This window comes from Triticum urartu, chromosome 5A, assembly GCF_056163025.1.
Source record: "Triticum urartu cultivar PI428250 chromosome 5A, HENAU_Tu73, whole genome shotgun sequence".
Classification (NCBI taxonomy): domain Eukaryota; kingdom Viridiplantae; phylum Streptophyta; class Magnoliopsida; order Poales; family Poaceae; genus Triticum; species Triticum urartu.
Window position 1 is genome coordinate 77,846,613 of NC_141877.1, and position 19,268 is coordinate 77,865,880.

General features: G+C 46.8%; 1 protein-coding gene across 1 annotated transcript; it reads left to right on the forward strand.

Annotated features, from left to right (window-relative positions):
* Positions 1 to 797: 797 nt before the first annotated feature.
* LOC125555670 (uncharacterized) lies at positions 798 to 2,583 on the forward strand. Its single transcript, XM_087525555.1, has 2 exons — positions 798 to 1,338; positions 1,451 to 2,583. The coding sequence occupies exons 1-2, from the start codon at positions 1,108 to 1,110 to the stop codon at positions 2,468 to 2,470; spliced, it is 1,251 nt and encodes a 416-aa protein (XP_087381681.1). The 5' UTR covers positions 798 to 1,107; the 3' UTR covers positions 2,471 to 2,583.
* The last annotated feature ends 16,685 nt before the right edge of the window (positions 2,584 to 19,268 follow it).

Genomic DNA, 19,268 nt, shown 5'->3' on the forward strand with positions numbered 1-19,268 from the left:
AGCTCTGGTTGCGCAGCTCCATACACCGCCACCAAAGCCCAATCAAACCCATCTGCCTTAGTTCTAACTCGAAACTTGACAACAAAATCCCCCAAAACTACACTCCGAACTTCCAACGTTTCGCACTTAACCCCAAGTAAAACCCCACCGGATCTTCCTCGAGGGGGGAGGCAATGCCAGTCAAAATCTACCCTTTTCATGTACTATGTTGTTAGAGTGAATGTTAGGTGTCGCGACAAGATATATGTTCCTTCGTAGTCGGTAACTTCCATGCCCAGACACTTTCTGAGACTGTGTTTGGTTGAGCTGCAGATTCTAAAAAAGTTGTTGTGGAAAAGCTGCTGTGAAAAAGCTGCTGTGGAAAAGCTGAAAGCTGAAAAGTTAGGGTACCCCTAGCTTTGAAATTTACACTAGGGGGAAGCTACGGATTCTCAAAAGCTGCTTTAAACATTTACCCCTTTGGTTAGCTTTTGGCTTTTCAAAGCAGAAGTTGGTAAAAAAAGCTGAACCAAACGCAGCGTGAGTGTCCTCTTTTGTAGAAAGATGGCACTTATATTTGAGTGAAGACATTATATGTTGTCCCATAGGTCCAACTCCGGGCGGCTTCTTTGATTTGACGACCAGTCTTCACCATTTTCTTCTAAATTTGGCAAGGCCATCCCCTCGTGGCACGGAGAACCGTCCATGCTTGCAACTGAAGGCGACCTTGGCGACCTGCACAGCCCAGACACCAAACCGTACGTACGCGCGTGCAACCAGAAATGTTTGAGAAAAGAAGCACCCAACGCCCCCGCCATGCAGCGCGAGCCCGCGATTGGCTAGTGCCCCGCGGCCGGGCTCTTCTCTCCGGCCGCGGTTCCTCCCCGCAATCCGTTCCCCCATCCCTCCTGACCCGACGAGGTTATCACGGCGGAGTTCCTCCGCTCCGCACCCGCTCCCGCCGATCGACGGTTCCGCTTCGTTCCGTTTCTGAACAAGCCAAGGGGATTCGATCATTTGGTACGAATTCAGAGACGCTCGTTTTGGATGGTGCAATAGAGCGGAGTGGTCCAGCAGCTATAATTTGGTGTGCATTGACTTGAGATTGATCCGTGTGGGGGACGACCGATGGCGTCGTCCTCCTCCTCTCTGTCGTCGGCGCTGAGCTCGATGGAGCTGATGCTGGACGCGCTCAGGCAGAGAGGGATAGGCAAGCTCGAAGACAAGCCCAAGGAGGAGGAGCCGCCGGCGCTGCCCACGCGCCCCACCGTCAGGGGCCGGCCTCCTTCCATCCACAGGCCCGCCTCCGACGCGCCGTGGAGTCAGCGCCCACCGCTCGCCCCGCTCCCCCCACCGCCGGTACGTACGTGATGTGCTCTATTTTACGTAGCATTGTGCCGCGCGATGCCATGCATGCATGCATGCCATCGACTAATTACTAATGGTTTGGCCGCCTGTGGACGTACGCCAGGAGGAAGAAGAAGCGAGGGAGGCGGAGAGGCGTGCGGTGGAGCTGGAGCTGGAGAGAAGGGCTGTGCGGGCGGAGGAGGAGGCCAAGCAGAAGGACGACGACGTGAGGCTCAAGGAGGAGGAGATCGCCGGGCTGAGGCAGCAGGTGGAGCTCTACGAGGCCCGGCTCGCCGAGTGGGAGGCCAAGATGAAGGCCGTGGAGGAGGAGCTGCAGAGGCAGACCGCCGCGCTGCAGATGTCTCAGGCTGCTGCCGCTGCTGCGGCGGCCAGAGCAGAAATCGGTTCCACGAGCCACCGCCGGGAGCCAACCTTATCCGACGGCGTTGCGCAGGCCGAGCGAGCTCCGGCGCCCACGAGGGCGGAGGAAGCGGCCGTGAAGCGGGGCGAGAGCCTGTTTCGAGGAGCGTCCGTGAAGCCCCAGCAGCAGCAGCCCGCCGTCGCCACCGTCCTTAGCTCGAAGCCGAGCCACGCGGGCGTGCCCGCCGTCGCCGCCGTCCTTAGCTCGAAGCCGAGCCACGCGGGCGAGCTCGCCGTCGCCGCCGTCCTTAGCTCGAAGCCGAGCCACGCGGAGCACCACCTCGCGACCGAGTACGCGCGGGAGACCCAGGCGTTCGAGCACGCCGCGAGGGCGGTGGCCGAGGTGAAGCCGGGCACCATGTCCGTCGACGAGCTCAAGATGCTGAGGCGGCAGTTCGCCGCCTGGAAGAAGGAGTACGAGGCGCGGCTGCGCAAGACAAACGCGGAGCTCAAGAAGCGCGTCCACTCGGAGAAGAGCCACGACCAGCAGCCTGCCCACGGCGGCCGGCGCCGGTGGTGCGGCTGGTGGAGGACGATCAAGGCGCCGAAGTTCAGGGCCCCCAAGAGGTGCTGCACTTGCGCCTGCGCCATGAAGTTGCCTAGCTTTCCCTCGTGCAAGTTCCCTAGCCTCCCCTCGTGCAAGTTCCCTAGCCTCCCCTCGTGCAAGTTCCCTAGCCTTCCCTCGTGTTCCTTCTCTTGCTGCTGCTTTCGCCGCCGCCGATAGTCACGCAGATGCTGCTCGACCGCCGCTCGTGTTGTACATGAATGAAAGCAAAATTGCAGTGACCAACGTACATGGCAAGATGAAGATGAAACGGAAGAGTTTTCCTGACTTAATGTGTGGTGTATGTTGTTGGTGTGAAGTGCTGACCTAGATGACCTGCTGCGAAATTTCTGAATCTCTGATGTCCAAGGATCATTTGGAAAAGGGAAATGCAAACGTTAGATTTTTAAGCATGGTAAAGCGAAGTTTTTATGAAATTTATGTTATCACGAGGATGCCAATATTTTTAATAGGCACAGCAGATCCTGGCAAAGAAATAGAACATGACAGATTTGCCATTGCTTGCTAAAGGTTAAAGTCTTTCTTCTCTCGGTCTCCGCCGGCGAGCCTATGCTTCTACCTGTTGCTCCGGCAGCCGGTGACGAGGAGGAGAATCATGGTGCCTCAGCTCTTGTTAGTAGGTAGGTTACAAGTTTAGCCCTTGCAAGGGCGATGTTCGAATGGATGGTGACACCTTTTCTTTTAGTCAGTCTTTCAGGCTCTGATTCTCCTCAAGTTCGTTCATCGAGAGGGACTAGACGAAGATCTTACTTAAAGTCCTCAGCTTCTCGGGGGCGGCGAGATTAGTTTTTCTGATCGATTCGAAGGTTCTACGACGCCGATTGCGGCTTCGAGGCGTTGGTTCTTAGGGATACATGCATGAAGTCTTCTTAAGTGTCATTGACAAGGTCAGGCTAGCTCCAATATGTTGGGTAACGTAGCAATAATTCAAAATTTTCCTACGTGTCACCAAGATCAATCTAGGAGATACTAGCAACGAGAGAGAGGGAGTGCATCTTCATATCCTTGAAGATCGCTAAGCGGAAGCGTACAAGAGAACGGGGTTGATGGAGTCGTACTCGTCGTGATCCAAATCACCGATGATCCTAGCGCCGAACGGACGACACCTCCGCGTTCAACACACGTACGGAATATAGACGTCTCCCGCGCCTTGATCCAGCAAGGAGGAGGGAGAGGTTGAGGAAGAGAGTCCAACAGCAGCACGACGGCGTGGTGGTGATGGAGTGGCAGTTCTCCGGCAGGGCTTCGCCAAGCTCACGCGGAGGAGGAGAGGTATTGGAGGGGAGGGGCTGCACCAGGTGCAAGGGTATGGCCGCCCTCCCACCCCTCCACTATTTATAGGTGGGCAGAGAGGGGGCCGACCCCCCTAGATCCCATCTAGGGTTGGGGGCGGCGGCCAAGGGGGGGAGGAGTGCCTCCCAAGTCAAGTGGAGGCCCTCCCCCTTAGGGTTTCCCCTCTCCCATGCGCATGGGCCTTGGGGGGGCTGGTGCCCCTGGCCCATTAAGGCTAGGGAGCCTCCCTACAGCCCATGCTACTGTATTGGACGTGGTGGAACATTTTTCGGACCTCCGGACTGTTGGAAATATGCCCTAGAGGCAATAATAAATTAGTTATTATTATTATATTTCATTGTTCATGATAATCGTTTATTATCCATGCTAGAATTGTATTGATAGGAAACTCAGATACATGTGTGGATAAATAGACAACACCATGTCCCTAGTAAGCCTCTAGTTGACTAGCTCGTTGATCAATAGATGGTTACGGTTTCCTGACCATGGACATTGGATGTCGTTGATAACGGGATCACATCATTAGGAGAATGATGTGATGGACAAGACCCAATCCTAAGCCTAGCACAAGATCGTGTAGTTCGTTTGCTAAAGCTTTTCTAATGTCAAGTATCATTTCCTTAGACCATGAGATTGTGCAACTCCCGGATACCGTAGGAGTGCTTTGGGTGTACCAAACGTCACAACGTAACTGGGTGGCTATAAAGGTACACTACAGGTATCTCCAAAAGTGTCTGTTGGGTTGGCACGAATCGAGACTGGGATTTGTCACTCCGTGTAAACGGAGAGGTATCTCTGGGCCCACTCGGTAGGACATCATCATAATATGCACAATGTGACCAAGGAGTTGATCACGGGATGATGTGTTACGGAACGAGTAAAGAGACTTGCCGGTAACGAGATTGAACAAGGTATCGGGATACCGACGATCGAATATCGGGCAAGTATCGTACCGATAGACAAAGGGAATTGTATACGGGATTGGTTGAATCCTTGACATCGTGGTTCATCCGATGAGATCATCGTGGAGCATGTGGGAGCCAACATGGGTATCTCCCGCTGTTGGTTATTGACCGGAGAGTTGTCTCGGTCATGTCTGCATGACCCCCGAGCCCGTAGGGTCTACACACTTAAGGTTCGATGACGCTAGGGTTATAGGGAATAGGTATACGTGGTTACCGAATGTTGTTCAGAGTCCCGGATGAGATCCTGGACGTCACGAGGAGTTCCGGAATGGTCCGGAGGTAAAGATTTATATATGGGAAGTCATCATACGGTCACCGGAATAATTCGGGGGTTACCGGTATTGTACCCGGACCACCGGAGGGGTTCCGGGAGGGTCCACCTGCCCCGGAGGGCCCTATGGGCTGTGTGTGGAGAGGGACCAGCCCCTTAGTGGGCTGGGCGCCTCCCCCCCTAGGGCCCATGCGCCTAGGATTTGGGGGAACCCTAAAGGGGGGGGGGGCGCCCCCCTTGCCTTGGGGGCAAGGCAACCCCCCTTGGCCGCAGCCCCCTCCTCAGATTGGATCTGAGGGGGGCGGCCCTCCTCTCCCTTGCCCCTATATATATGTGGGGGGTGGGAGGGCAGCCGCACCCAAGTTCTGGCGCATCCCTCCCCCTCTCCCAAGTCCTCCTCATCTCCCGCGGTGCTTGGCGAAGCCCTGCAGGATTGCCACACTCCTCCTTCACCACCACGCCGTCGTGCTGCTGCTGGATGGAGTCTTCCCCAACCTCTCCTTCTCCCGTTGCTGGATCAAGGCGTAGGAGACGTCACCGGGCTGCACGTGTGTTGAACGCGGAGGCGCCGTGGTTCGGCGCTTAGATCAGAATCAACCGCGATCTGAATCGCTACGAGTACGACTCCTTCATCTGCGTTCTTGCAACGCTTCCGCTTAGCGATCTACAAGGATATGTAGATGCACTCTCCTTCCCCTCGTTGCTAGATTACTCCATAGATTGATCTTGGTGATGCGTAGAAAATTTTAAATTTCTCCTACAATCCCCAGCAGTGGCATCATGAGCTAGGTCTATGCGTAGTTTCTATGCACGAGTAGAACACAAAGCAGTTGTGGGCGTGGATATTGTCAATTTGCTTGCCGTTACTAGTCTTATCTTGATTCGGCGGCATCGTGGGATGAAGCGGCCCGGACCGATCTTACACGTACGCTTACGTGAGACTGGTTCCACCGGTTGACATGCACTAGTTGCATAAGGTGGCTAGCGGGTGTATGTCTCTCCCACTTTAGTCGGATCGGATTCGATGAAAAGGGTCCTTATTAAGGGTAAATAGAAATTGGCATATCACATTGTGGTTTTCGTGTAGGTAAGAAACGTTCTTGCTAGAAACCTATAGCAGCCATGTAAAAAGTTGCAACAACAATTAGAAGACGTCTAACTTGTTTTTGCAGCATATGCCTTGTGATGTGATATGGCCAAAAGGATGTGATGAATGATATATGTGATGTATGAGATTGATCATGTTCTTGTAATAGGAATCACGACTTGCATGTCGATGAGTATGACAACCGGCAGGAGCCATAGGAGTTGTCTTAATTTATTTATGACCTACATGTCAACATAAACGTCATGTAATTACTTTACTTTATTGCTAAAGCGTTAGCCATAGTAGTAGAAGTAATAGATGACGAGACAACTTCAAGAAGACACGATGATGGAGATCATGATGATGGAGATCATGATCATGAAGCCCCGAAGATGGAGATCAAAAGGAGCAAAATGATATTGGCCATATCATGTCACTATTTGATTGCATGTGATGTTTATCATGTTTTACATCTTATTTGCTTAGTACGACGGTAGCTTAAATAAGATGATCCCTCGCAATAATTTCAAGAAAGTGTCCCCTCTAACTGTGCACCATTGCGAAGTTTTGTCGTTTCGAAGCACCACGTGATGATCGGGTGTGATAGATTCTAACGTTCAAATACAACGGGTGTAAGCCAGATTTACACACGCAATACACTTAGGTTGACTTGACGAGCCTAGCATGTACAGACATGGCCTCGGAACACGAAAGACCGAAAGGTCGAACATGAGTCGTATAGAAGATACGATCAACATGAGATGTTCACCGTTGATGACTAGTCCGTCTCACGTGATGATCGGACACGGCCTAGTCGATTCGGATCATGTTTCACTTAGATGACTAGAGGGATGTCTATCTGAGTGGGAGTTCATTAAATAATTTGATTAGATGAACTCAATTATCATGAACATAGTCTAAATTGTCTTTGCAAATATGTTGTAGATAAATAGCTCACGTTGTAGCTCCCTGTTTCAATACGTTCCTAGAGAAAGATTAAGTTGAAAGATATTGTAAGCAATGATGCGGACTAGGTCCGTAGTCCGAGGAGTGTCCTCACTGCTACACAGAAGGCTTACGTCTTTGATGCACCGCTCGATGTGCAAACCCCTACAACATCGTCTGTGGATGTTGTGAACACCTGATAGACACATCCTGATGACTACTTGATAGTTTAGTGCACCATACTTTACGGCTTAGAATCGGGATTCCAATGACGTTTTGAACGCCATAGAACATATGAGATGTTCCAAGAGCTGAAATTGGGATTTCAGGGTCATGCCCGTGTTGAGAGGTGTGAGACCTCTGACAAGTTCCTTTGCCAACAAGATGGAGGAGAATAGCTCAGCTAGTGAGCATGTGCTCAGAATGTCTGGGTGCTACAATCACTTAAATCAAGTGGGAGTTAAACTTCTGGATAAGATAGTGATTGATAGAGTTCTCTAGCCACTATCACTAAGCTACTAGATCTTCGTGATGAACTATGACATGCAAGGGATGGAGTTGATCCCGGAGCTGTTCGCGATGCTTAAGACCGCAAAAGGTAGAAATCAAGAAAGAGCATCAAGTGTTGATGGTTTAACAAGACCACTGGTTTCAAGAAGGGCAAGGGCTAGAAGGGAAACTTCATGGATGGCAAACCAGTTGCCGCTCCAGTGAAGGAACCCAAGGTTGAACCCAAACCCGATTCTAAGTGCTTCTATTGTAAGGGGAACAGTCACTGGTAGCGGAATTACCCCAAATGCATGGTAGATAAGAAGGTTGGCAACTTCAACAAAGTATATACGTGTTATTAATGTGTACCTCACTAGTACTCCTGGTAGCACCTGGGTATTGGATACCGGTTCAGTTGCTATTATTGGTGACTTGAAGCAAAAGCTACAGACTAAACGGAGACTGGCTAAGGGCTAGGTGATGATGTGTGTTGGAAGTGTTTCCAAAGTTGATGAGATCACCATCGCACGCTCCATCTGCCTTCGGGATTAGTATTGAACCTAGATAAATGTTATCAGGTGTCTACGTTGAGCATGAATATGATTAGATCATGTTCATTGCAATATGGTTATTCCTTTAAATTAGAGAATAATGGTTATTTTCTTTACATGAATAATACCTTTCATGGTCATGCACCCTATGTGAATGGTTCATTGAATCTCGGCCGTGGTAATACCCATGTTCACGCCAAAAGATGTAGAGTTAATAATGATAGTACCACTTTCTTGTGGCACTGCCGCTTAGGTCATATTGGCGTAAGATGCATGAAGAAACTCCATGTCGATGGATGTTTGGAGTCACTTGATTTTGAATCGCTTGACACATGCGAGCCATGCCTCATGGGCAGGATGACTAAGACTCCATTTTCAGGTACAATGAAACGGGCAAGTGACTTGTTGGAAATCATACATGCTGATGCGTGTGATCCAATGAGAATTGAAGCGTGCGGTGGATATTGCTATTTTCTCATCTTCACTGACGATTTGAGTAGATGTAGGTATATTTACTTAATGAAGCACAAGTCTAAAACGTTTGAAAAGTTCAAGCGATTTCAAAGTGAAGTTAAGAATCATCATAACAAGAAGATCAAATTCCTATGATCTGATCAATGAGAATTTCTGAGTTATGAGTTTGGCAAACAGTTAAGACATTGTGGAATTGTTTCACAGTTGAAGCCACCTGGAACACCACAGGGTAATGGTGTGTCCGGACGTCGTAATCGAACCTTATGAAATATGGTGCGATCTATGATGTCTCTTACCAATCTGCCGCTATTATTTTGAGGTTATGTATTAGAGACAGCTGCATTCACTTTAGATAGGACACCATATAAGTCTGTTGAGACGACGCCGTATGAACATTGGTTTGGCAAGAAACCCAAGTTGTCGTTTCTTAATGTGTGGGGCTGCGATGCTTAAGGCTTCAGCCGGAGAAGCTCGAACCCAAAGCGGACAAACACATCTTCATAGGATACCCAAAGGTGATAGTTGGGTATACCTTCTATCTCAGATCCGAGGGCAAATTGTTTGTCGCTAAGAACGGGTCCTTTATCGAGAATGAGTTTCTCTCAAAAGAATTGAGTGGGAGGAAGATAGAACTTGATGAGGTTGTCAAACCTTTACTTCAACCAGAGAGTGATGCAACACAGAAAGATGTTTTTTGTGGCGCCTACGTCTGTTGAATAGGAAGTTAATGATAGTGATCATGAAGCTTTGGATCAAGTTGCTATCGAACCTCGTAGGTCGACAAGGATATGTACTAATCCTAAGTGGTACGGTAATCCTGTCTTAGATATCATGTTGTTAGACAACAATGAACCTACGAGCTATGGAGAAGCGATGGTGGGCCCGTATTCCGACAAATGGTTAGAAGCCATGAAATCCGAGATAGGATCCATATATCAGAACAAAGTATGGACTTTGGTGGACTTGCCCGATGATCGGCAAGCCATTGAGATAAATGGATCTTTAAGAAGAAGACGGACGTGGGCGGTAATGTTACCGTCTATGAAGCTCGACTTGTGGGAAAGAGTCTTTTCACAAGTTCAAGGAGTTGACTACGATGAGAATTTCTCACTCGTAGCGATGCTTAAGTCCGTCGGAATCATGTTAGCATTAGCTGTATTTTTCGATTATGAAATCTGACAGATGGATGTCAAAACGAGTTTTCTTACCAGTTTTCGTAAGAAAGAGTTGTATGTGATACAATCAAAGTTTTGTCGATCCTAAGGATGCTAAAAGGTATGCTGGCTCCAGCGATCCTTCTATGGACTAGAGCAAGCATCTCGGAGTCAGAATATATGCTTTGATGGAGTGATCAAAGCTTTCAGGTTTATACAATGTTTGCTAGAAACTTGTATTTACAAGAAAGTGAGTGGGAGCACTACAACATTTCTGATAAGTATATGTGGATGACATATTGTTGATCCAAAATAATGTAGAATTTCTGGAAAGCATAAACGGTTGTTTGAAGAATGTTTTTCAAAGGAAGACCTGGATAAAGCTGCTTACATATTGGGCATCAAGATCTATAGAGATAGATCAAAACGCCTGATGATACTTTCAAAGAACGCACACCTTGACATGTTTTTGAAAGATTTCAAAATAGATCAGTCAAAGAAGGGGTTCTTGAAGGAAATATGCCCTAGAGGCAATAATAAAGTTATTATTTATTTCCTTATATCATGATAAATGTTTATTATTCATGCTAGAATTGTATTAACCGGAAACATAATACATGTGTGAATACATAGACAAACAGAGTGTCACTAGTATGCCTCTACTTGACTAGCTCGTTAATCAAAGATGGTTATGTTTCCTAACCATGAACAAAGAGTTGTTATTTGATTAACGGGATCACATCATTAGGTGAATGACCTGATTGACATGACCCATTCCATTAGCTTAGCACCCGATCGTTTAGTATGTTGCTATTGCTTTCTTCATGACTTATACATGTTCCTATGACTATGAGATTATGCAACTCCCGTTTGCCAGAGGAACACTTTGTGTGCTACCAAACGTCACAACGTAAATGGGTGATTATAAAGGTACTCTACAGGTGTCTCCAAAGGTACATGTTGGGTTAGCGTATTTCGAGATTAGGATTTGTCACTCCGATTGTCGGAGAGGTATCTCTGGGCCCTCTCGGTAATGCACATCACATAAGCCTTGCAAGCATTGCAACTAATGAGTTAGTTGCGAGATGATGTATTACGGAACAAGTAAAGAGACTTGCCGGTAATGAGATTGAACTAGGTATTGAGATACCGACGATCGAATCTCGGGCAAGTAACATACCGATGACAAAGGGAACAACGTATGTTGTTATGCGGGCTGACCGATAAAGATCTTCGTAGAATATGTAGGAGCCAATATGAGCATCCAGGTTCCGCTATTGGTTATTGACCGGAGACGTGTCTCGGTCATGTCTACATTGTTCTCGAACCCGTAGGGTCTGCACGCTTAAGGTTTCGATGACAGTTATATTATGAGTTTATGAGTTTTGATGTACCAAAGTTAGTTCGGAGTCCCGGATGTGATCACGGACATGACGAGGAGTCTCGAAATGGTCGAGACATAAAGATTGATATATTGGACTGCTATATTCGGACACCGGAAGTGTTCCGGGTGATTTCGGAGAAAACCGGAGAGCCGGAGGGTTACCGGAAACCCCCCGGGAGAAGTAATGGGCCATATGGGCCTTAGTGGAGAGAGAGAGAGGGGCAGCCAAAGGTGGGCCACGTGCCTCCTCCCCCCTGGTCCGAATTGGACTAGGAGAGGGGGGGCGGCGCCCCCCTTTCCTTCTCCCTCCCCACTTCTTTCCCCCTCCTAGTAGGAGTCCTACTCCTACTAGGAGGAGGACTCCTCCTTGGCGCGCCATAGGGGCCGACCGGCCTCCTCCCCTTGATCCTTTATATATGGGAGCAGGGGGCACCCCTAGACCCACAAGCTGATCCACGTGATCATATTCTTAGCCGTGTGCGGTGCCCCCTTCCACCATAATCCTCGATAATATTGTAGCAGTGCTTAGGCGAAGCCCTGCGATGGTAGTACATCAAGATCGTCACCACGCCGTCGTGCTGACGGAACTCTTCCCCGACACTTTGCTAGATCGGAGTCCGGGGATCGTCATCGAGCTGAACGTGTGCTAAAACTCGGAGGTGCCGTAGTTTCGGTGCTTGATCGGTCGGGCCGTGAAGACGTACGACTACATCAACCGCGTTGTGCTAACGCTTCCGCTGTCGGTCTACAAGGGTACGTAGATCACACTCTCCCCTCTCGTTGCTATGCATCACCATGATCTTGCGTGTGCGTAGGAATTTTTTTGAAATTACTACGTTCCCCAACAGTGGCATCCGAGCCTAGGTTTTATATGTTGATGTTATATGCACGAGTAGAACACAAGTGAGTTGTGGGCGATATAAGTCATACTGCTTACCAGCATGTCATACTTTGGTTCGGTGGTATTGTTGGATGAAGCGGCCCGGACCGACATTACGCGTACGCTTACGCGAGACCGGTTCTCCCAACGTGCTTTGCACATAGGTGGCTTGCGGGTGACAGTTTCTCCAACTTTAGTTGAATCGAGTGTGGCTACGCCCGGTCCTTGTGAAGGTTAAAATAGCACCAACTTGACAAACTATCGTTGTGGTTTTGATGCGTAGGTAAGATTGGTTCTTGCTTAAGCCCGTAGCAGCCACGTAAAACTTGCAACAACAAAGTAGAGGACGTCTAACTTGTTTTTGCAGGGCATGTTGTTATGTGATATGGTCAAGACATGATGCTAAATTTTATTGTATGAGATGATCATGTTTTGTAACCGAGTTATCGGCAACTGGCAGGAGCCATATGGTTGTCGCTGTATTGTATGCAATGCAATCGCGCTGTAATGCTTTACTTTATCACTAAGTGGTAGCGATAGTCGTGGAAGCATAAGATTGGCGAGACGACAACGATGCTACGATGGAGATCAAGGTGTCGCGCCGGTGACGATGGTGATCACGACGGTGCTTCGAAGATGGAGATCACAAGCACAAGATGATGATGGCCATATCATATCACTTATATTGATTGCATGTGATGTTTATCTTTTATGCATCTTATCTTGCTTTGATTGACGGTAGCATTATAAGATGATCTCTCACTAATTATCAAGAAGTGTTCTCCCTGAGTATGCACCGTTGCGAAAGTTCTTCGTGCTGAGACACCACGTGATGATCAGGTGTGATAGGCTCTACGTTCAAATACAACGGGTGCAAAACAGTTGCACACGCGGAATACTCAGGTTATACTTGACGAGCCAAGCATATACAGATATGGCCTCGGAACACGGAGACCGAAAGGTCGAGCGTGAATCATATAGTAGATATGATCAACATAGTGATGTTCACCAATGAAACTACTCCATCTCACGTGATGATCGGACATGGTTTAGTTGATTTGGATCACGTAATCACTTAGAGGATTAGAGGGATGTCTATCTAAGTGGGAGTTCTTTAAGTAAATTAATTGAACCTAAACTTATCATGAAACTTAGTACCTGATAGTATCTTGCTTGTTTATGTTGATTGTAGATAGATGGCTCGTGCTGTTGTTCCGTTGAATTTTAATGCGTTCCTTGAGAAAGCAAAGTTGAAAGATGATGGTAGCAATTACACGGACTGGGTCCGTAACTTGAGGATTATCCTCATTGCTGCACAGAAGAATTACGTCCTGGAAGCACCGCTGGGTGCCAGGCCTGCTGCTGGAGCAACACCAGATGTTATGAACGTCTGACAGAGCAAAGCTGATGACTACTCGATAGTTCAGTGTGCCATGCTTTACGGCTTAGAATCGGGACTTCAACGACGTTTTGAACGTCATGGAACATATGAGATGTTCCAGGAGTTGAAGTTAATATTTCAAGCAAATGCCCGGATTGAGAGATATGAAGTCTCCAATAAGTTCTATAGCTGCAAGATGGAGGAGAACAGTTCTGTCAGTGAGCATATACTCAAAATGTCTGGGTATAATAATCACTTGATTCAATTGGGAGTTAATCTTCCAGATGATTGTGTCATTGACAAAATTCTCCAATCACTGCCACCAAGCTACAAGAGCTTCGTGATGAACTATAATATGCAAGGGATGAATAAGACTATTCCCGAGCTCTTCGCAATGCTGAAAGCTGCGGAGGTAGAAATCAAGAAGGAGCATCAAGTGTTGATGGTCAACAAGACCACTAGTTTCAAGAAAAAGGGCAAAGGGAAGAAGAAGGGGAACTTCAAAAAGAACAGCAAGCAAGTTGCTACTCAAGAGAAGAAACCCAAACCTGGACCTAAGCCTGAAACTGAGTGCTTCTACTGCAAGCAGACTGGTCACTGGAAGCGGAACTGCCCCAAGTATTTGGCGGATAAGAAGGATGGCAAGGTGAACAAAGGTATATGTGATATACATGTTATTGATGTGTACCTTACTAATGCTCGCAGTAGCACCTGGGTATTTGATACTGGTTCTATTGCTAATATTTGCAACTCGAAACAGGGACTACGGATTAAGCGAAGATTGGCTAAGGATGAGGTGACGATGCACGTGGGAAACGGTTCCAAAGTCGATGTGATCGCAGTCGGCACGCTACCTCTACATCTACCTTCGGGATTAATATTAGACCTAAATAATTGTTATTTGGTGCCAGCGTTAAGCATGAACATTATATCTGGATCTTGTTTGATGCGAGACGGTTATTCATTTAAATCTGAGAATAATGGTTGTTCTATTTATATGAGTAATATCTTTTATGGTCATGCACCCTTAAAGAGTGGTCTATTTTTATTGAATCTCGATAGTAGTGACACACATATTCATAGTGTTGAAGCCAAAAGATGCAGAGTTGATAATGATAGTGCAACTTATTTGTGGCACTGCCGTTTGGGTCATATCGGTATAAAGCGCATGGAGAAACTCCATACTGATGGGCTTTTGGAACCACTTGATTATGAATCACTTGGTACTTGCGAACCGTGCCTTATGGGTAAGATGACAAAAACACCGTTCTCCGGTACTATGGAGAGAGCAACAGATTTGTTGGAAATCATACATACAGATGTATGTGGTCCGATGAACGTTGAGGCTCGTGGCGGATATCGTTATTTTCTCACCTTCACAGATGACTTAAGCAGATATGGGTATATCTACTTAATGAAACACAAGTCTGAAACATTTGAAAAGTTCAAAGAATTTCAGAGTGAAGTTGAAAATCATCGTAACAAGAAAATAAAATTCCTACGATCTGATCGTGGAGGAGAATATTTGAGTTACGAGTTTGGTGTACATTTGAAAAATTGTGGAATAGTTTCGCAACTCACGCCACCCGGAACACCACAGCATAATGGTGTGTCCGAACGTCGTAATCGTACCTTACTAGATATGGTGCGATCTATGATGTCTCTTACTGATTTACCGCTATCGTTTTGGGGATACGCTCTAGAGATGGCCGCATTCACGTTAAATAGGGCACCATCAAAATCTGTTGAGACGACGCCTTATGAACTGTGGTTTGGCAAGAAACCAAAGTTGTCGTTTCTGAAAGTTTGGGGCTGCGATGCTTATGTGAAAAAGCTTCAACCTAATAAGCTCGAACCCAAATCGGAGAAATGTGTCTTCATAGGATATCCAAAGGAAACTATTGGATACACCTTCTATCACAGATCCGAAGGCAAGAATTTTGTTGCTAAATTCGGAAACTTTCTGGAGAAGGAGTTTCTCTCGAAAGAAGTGAGTGGGAGGAAAGTAGAACTTGACGAGGTAACTGTACCTACTCCCTTATTGGAAAGTAGTACATCACAAAAACCTGTTTCTGTGACACCTACACCAGTTAGTGAGGAAGCTAATGATGATGATCATGAAACTTCAGAACAAGATACTACTGAACCTCGTAGATCAACCAGAGTGAGATCCGCGCCAGAGTGGTACGGTAATCCTGTTCTGGAAGTCATGCTACTAGATCATGATGAACCTACGAACTATGAAGAAGCGATGGTGAGCCCAGATTCCGCAAAATGGCTTGAAGCCATGAAATCTGAGATGGGATCCATGTATGAGAAAAAAGCATGGACTTTGGTTGACTTGCCCGATGATCGGCAAGCAATTGAGAATAAATGGATCTTCAAGAAGAAGACTGACGCTGACGGTAATATTACTGTCTACAAAGCTCGACTTGTCGCAAAAGGTTTTCGGCAAGTTCAAGGGATTGACTACGATGAGACCTTCTCACCCGTAGCGATGCTTAAGTTTGTCCGAATCATGTTAGCAATTGCCACATTTTATGATTATGAAATTTGGCAGATGGATGTCAAAACTGCATTCCTGAATGGATTTCTGGAAGAAGAGTTGTATATGATGCAATCAGAAGGTTTTGTCGATCCAAAGGGAGCTAACAAAGTGTGCAAGCTCCAGCGATCCATTTATGGACTGGTGCAAGCCTCTCGGAGTTGGAATAAATGCTTTGATAGTGTGATCAAAGCATTTGGTTTTATACAGACTTTTGGAGAAGCCTGTATTTACAAGAAAGTGAGTGGGAGCTCTGTAGCATTTCTAATATTATATGTGGATGACATATTACTAATTGGAAATGATATAGAATTTCTGGATAGCATAAAGGGATACTTGAATAAGAGTTTTTCAATGAAAGACCTCGGTGAAGCTGCTTACATATTAGGCATTAAGATCTATAGAGATAGATCAAGACGCTTAATTGGACTTTCACAAAGCACATACCTTGACAAAGTTTTGAAGAAGTTCAAAATGGATCAAGCAAAGAAAGGGTTCTTGCCTGTGTTACAAGGTGTGAAGTTGAGTAAGACTCAATGCCCGACCACTGCAGAAGATAGAGAGAAAATGAAAGATGTTCCCTATGCTTCAGCCATAGGCTCTATCATGTATGCAATGCTGTGTACCAGACCTGATGTGTGCCTTGCTATAAGTCTAGCAGGGAGGTACCAAAGTGATCCAGGAGTGGATCACTGGACAGCGGTCAAGAACATCCTGAAATACCTGAAAAGGACTAAGGATATGTTTCTCATATATGGAGGTGACAAAGAGCTCATCATAAAAGGTTACGTTGATGCAAGCTTTGACACTAATCCGGACGATTCTAAATCGCAAAACGGATACGTGTTTACATTAAACGGTGGAGCTGTCAGTTGGTGCAGTTCTAAACAAAGCGTTGTGGCGGGATCTACATGTGAAGCGGAGTACATAGCTTCTTCGGAAGCAGCAAATGAAGGAGTCTGGATGAAGGAGTTCATATCCGATCTAGGTGTCATACCTAGTGCATCGGGTCCAATGAAAATCTTTTGTGACAATACTGGTGCAATTGCCTTGGCAAAGGAATCCAGATTTCACAAGAGAACCAAGCACATCAAGAGACGCTTCAATTCCATCCGGGATCTAGTCCAGGTGGGAGACATAGAGATTTGCAAGATACATACGGATCTGAATGTTGCAGACCCGTTGACTAAGCCTCTTCCACGAGCAAAACATGATCAACACTAAGGCTCCATGGGTGTTAGAATCATTACTGTGTAATCTAGATTATTGACTCTAGTGCAAGTGGGAGACTGAAGGAAATATGCCCTAGAGGCAATAATAAAGTTATTATTTATTTCCTTATATCATGATAAATGTTTATTATTCATGCTAGAATTGTATTAACCGGAAACATAATACATGTGTGAATACATAGACAAACAGAGTGTCACTAGTATGCCTCTACTTGACTAGCTCGTTAATCAAAGATGGTTATGTTTCCTAACCATGAACAAAGAGTTGTTATTTGATTAATGGGATCACATCATTAGGTGAATGATCTGATTGACATGACCCATTCCATTAGCTTAGCACCCGATCGTTTAGTATGTTGCTATTGCTTTCTTCATGACTTATACATGTTCCTATGACTATGAGATTATGCAACTCCCGTTTGCCGGAGGAACACTTTGTATGCTACCAAACGTCACAACGTAAATGGGTGATTATAAAGGTACTCTACAGGTGTCTCCAAAGGTACATGTTGGGTTGGCGTATTTCGAGATTAGGATTTGTCACTCCGATTGTCGCAGAGGTATCTCTGGGCCCTCTCGGTAATGCACATCACATAAGCCTTGCAAGCATTGCAACTAATGAGTTAGTTGCGAGATGATGTATTACGGAATGAGTAAAGAGACTTGCCGGTAACGAGATTGAACTAGGTATTGAGATACCGACGATCGAATCTCGGGCAAGTAACATACCGATGACAAAGGGAACAACGTATGTTGTTATGCGGGCTGACCGATAAAGATCTTTGTAGAATATGTAGGAGCCAATATGAGCATCCAGGTTCCTCTATTGGTTATTGACCGGAGACGTGTCTCGGTCATGTCTACATTGTTCTCGAACCCGTAGGGTCCGCACGCTTAAGGTTTTGATGACAGTTATATTATGAGTTTATGAGTTTTGATGTACCGATGTTAGTTCGGAGTCCCGGATGTGATCACTGACATGATGAGGAGTCTCGAAATGGTCGAGACACAAAGATTGATATATTGGACTGCTATATTCGGACACCGGAAGTGTTCTGGGTGATTTTGGAGAAAACCGGAGAGCCGGAGGGTTACCGGAAACCCCCCGGGAGAAGTAATGGGCCATATGGGCCTTAGTGGAGAGAGAGAGGGGCAGCCAAAGGTGGGCCGCGCGCCTCCTCCCCCCTGGTCCGAATTGGACTAGGAGAGGGGGGGCGGCGCCCCCCTTTCCTTCTCCCTCCCCACTTCTTTCCCCCTCCTAGTAGGAGTCCTACTCCTACTAGGAGGAGGACTCCTCCTTGGCGCGCCATAGGGGCCGGCCGGCCTCCTCCCCTTGATCCTTTATATACGGGAGCAGGGGGCACCCCTAGACACACAAGTTGATCCACGTGATCATATTCTTAGCCGTGTGCGGTGCCCCCTTCCACCATAATCCTCGATAATATTGTAGCGGTGCTTAGGCGAAGCCCTGCGACGGTAGTACATCAAGATCGTCATCACGCCGTCGTGCTGACGGAACTCTTCCCCGACACTTTGCTGGATCGGAGTCCGGGGATCGTCATCGAGCTGAACGTGTGCTAAAACTCGGAGGTGCCGTAGTTTCGGTGCTTGATCGGTCGGGCCGTGAAGACGTACGACTACATCAACCGCGTTGTGCTAACGCTTCCGCTGTCGGTCTACAAGGGTATGTGATCACACTCTCCCCTCTCGTTGCTATGCATCACCATGATCTTGTGTGTGCGTAGGAATTTTTTTGGAATTACTACGTTCCCCAACAGTTCTTACCTGAGTTGTAAGGTGTGAAGTTGAGTAAGACTCAAAGATTGACCACGACAGAAGAAAGAGGAAGGACGAAGGTCGTCCCCTATGCTTTTGTCATAGGCTCTATACGGTATGCCATGCTGAGTACCGCACCTGATGTGTGCCTTGCCACATGTCTGGCAAGAGGGTACAAAGGTGATCTAGGAGTAGATCACCAGATAGCGGTCAAAATTATCCTTAGAGGAATAAGGAAATGTTTCTCGGTTATGGAGGTGATAAAGAGTTCGACGTAAAGAGTTACGTCGATGCAAGATTAACACCTATCCGGATAGCTCTGAGTAGAGATACCGGATACGTATAATGGAGCAATAATTTGGAATAGCTCCAAGTGGAACGTGGTAGCAGCATCTACGATATGACATAAAGATTTGCGAAATACATAGGGATCTGAATATGGCAAGACCCGTTGACTACAACCTCTCTCACAAGCATAACATGATCAAACCCAGAACTCATTGAGTGTTAATCACATAGTGATGTGAACT

Bases quoted from the DNA above. Each gene is read 5' to 3' on its own strand.
- LOC125555670 (XM_087525555.1), top strand. From the start codon at position 1,108: ATGGCGTCGTCCTCCTCCTCTCTGTCGTCGGCGCTGAGCTCGATGGAG. The intron at 1,339-1,450 runs GTACGTACGTGA...GACGTACGCCAG, and splicing joins CCCCGCTCCCCCCACCGCCG to GAGGAAGAAGAAGCGAGGGA.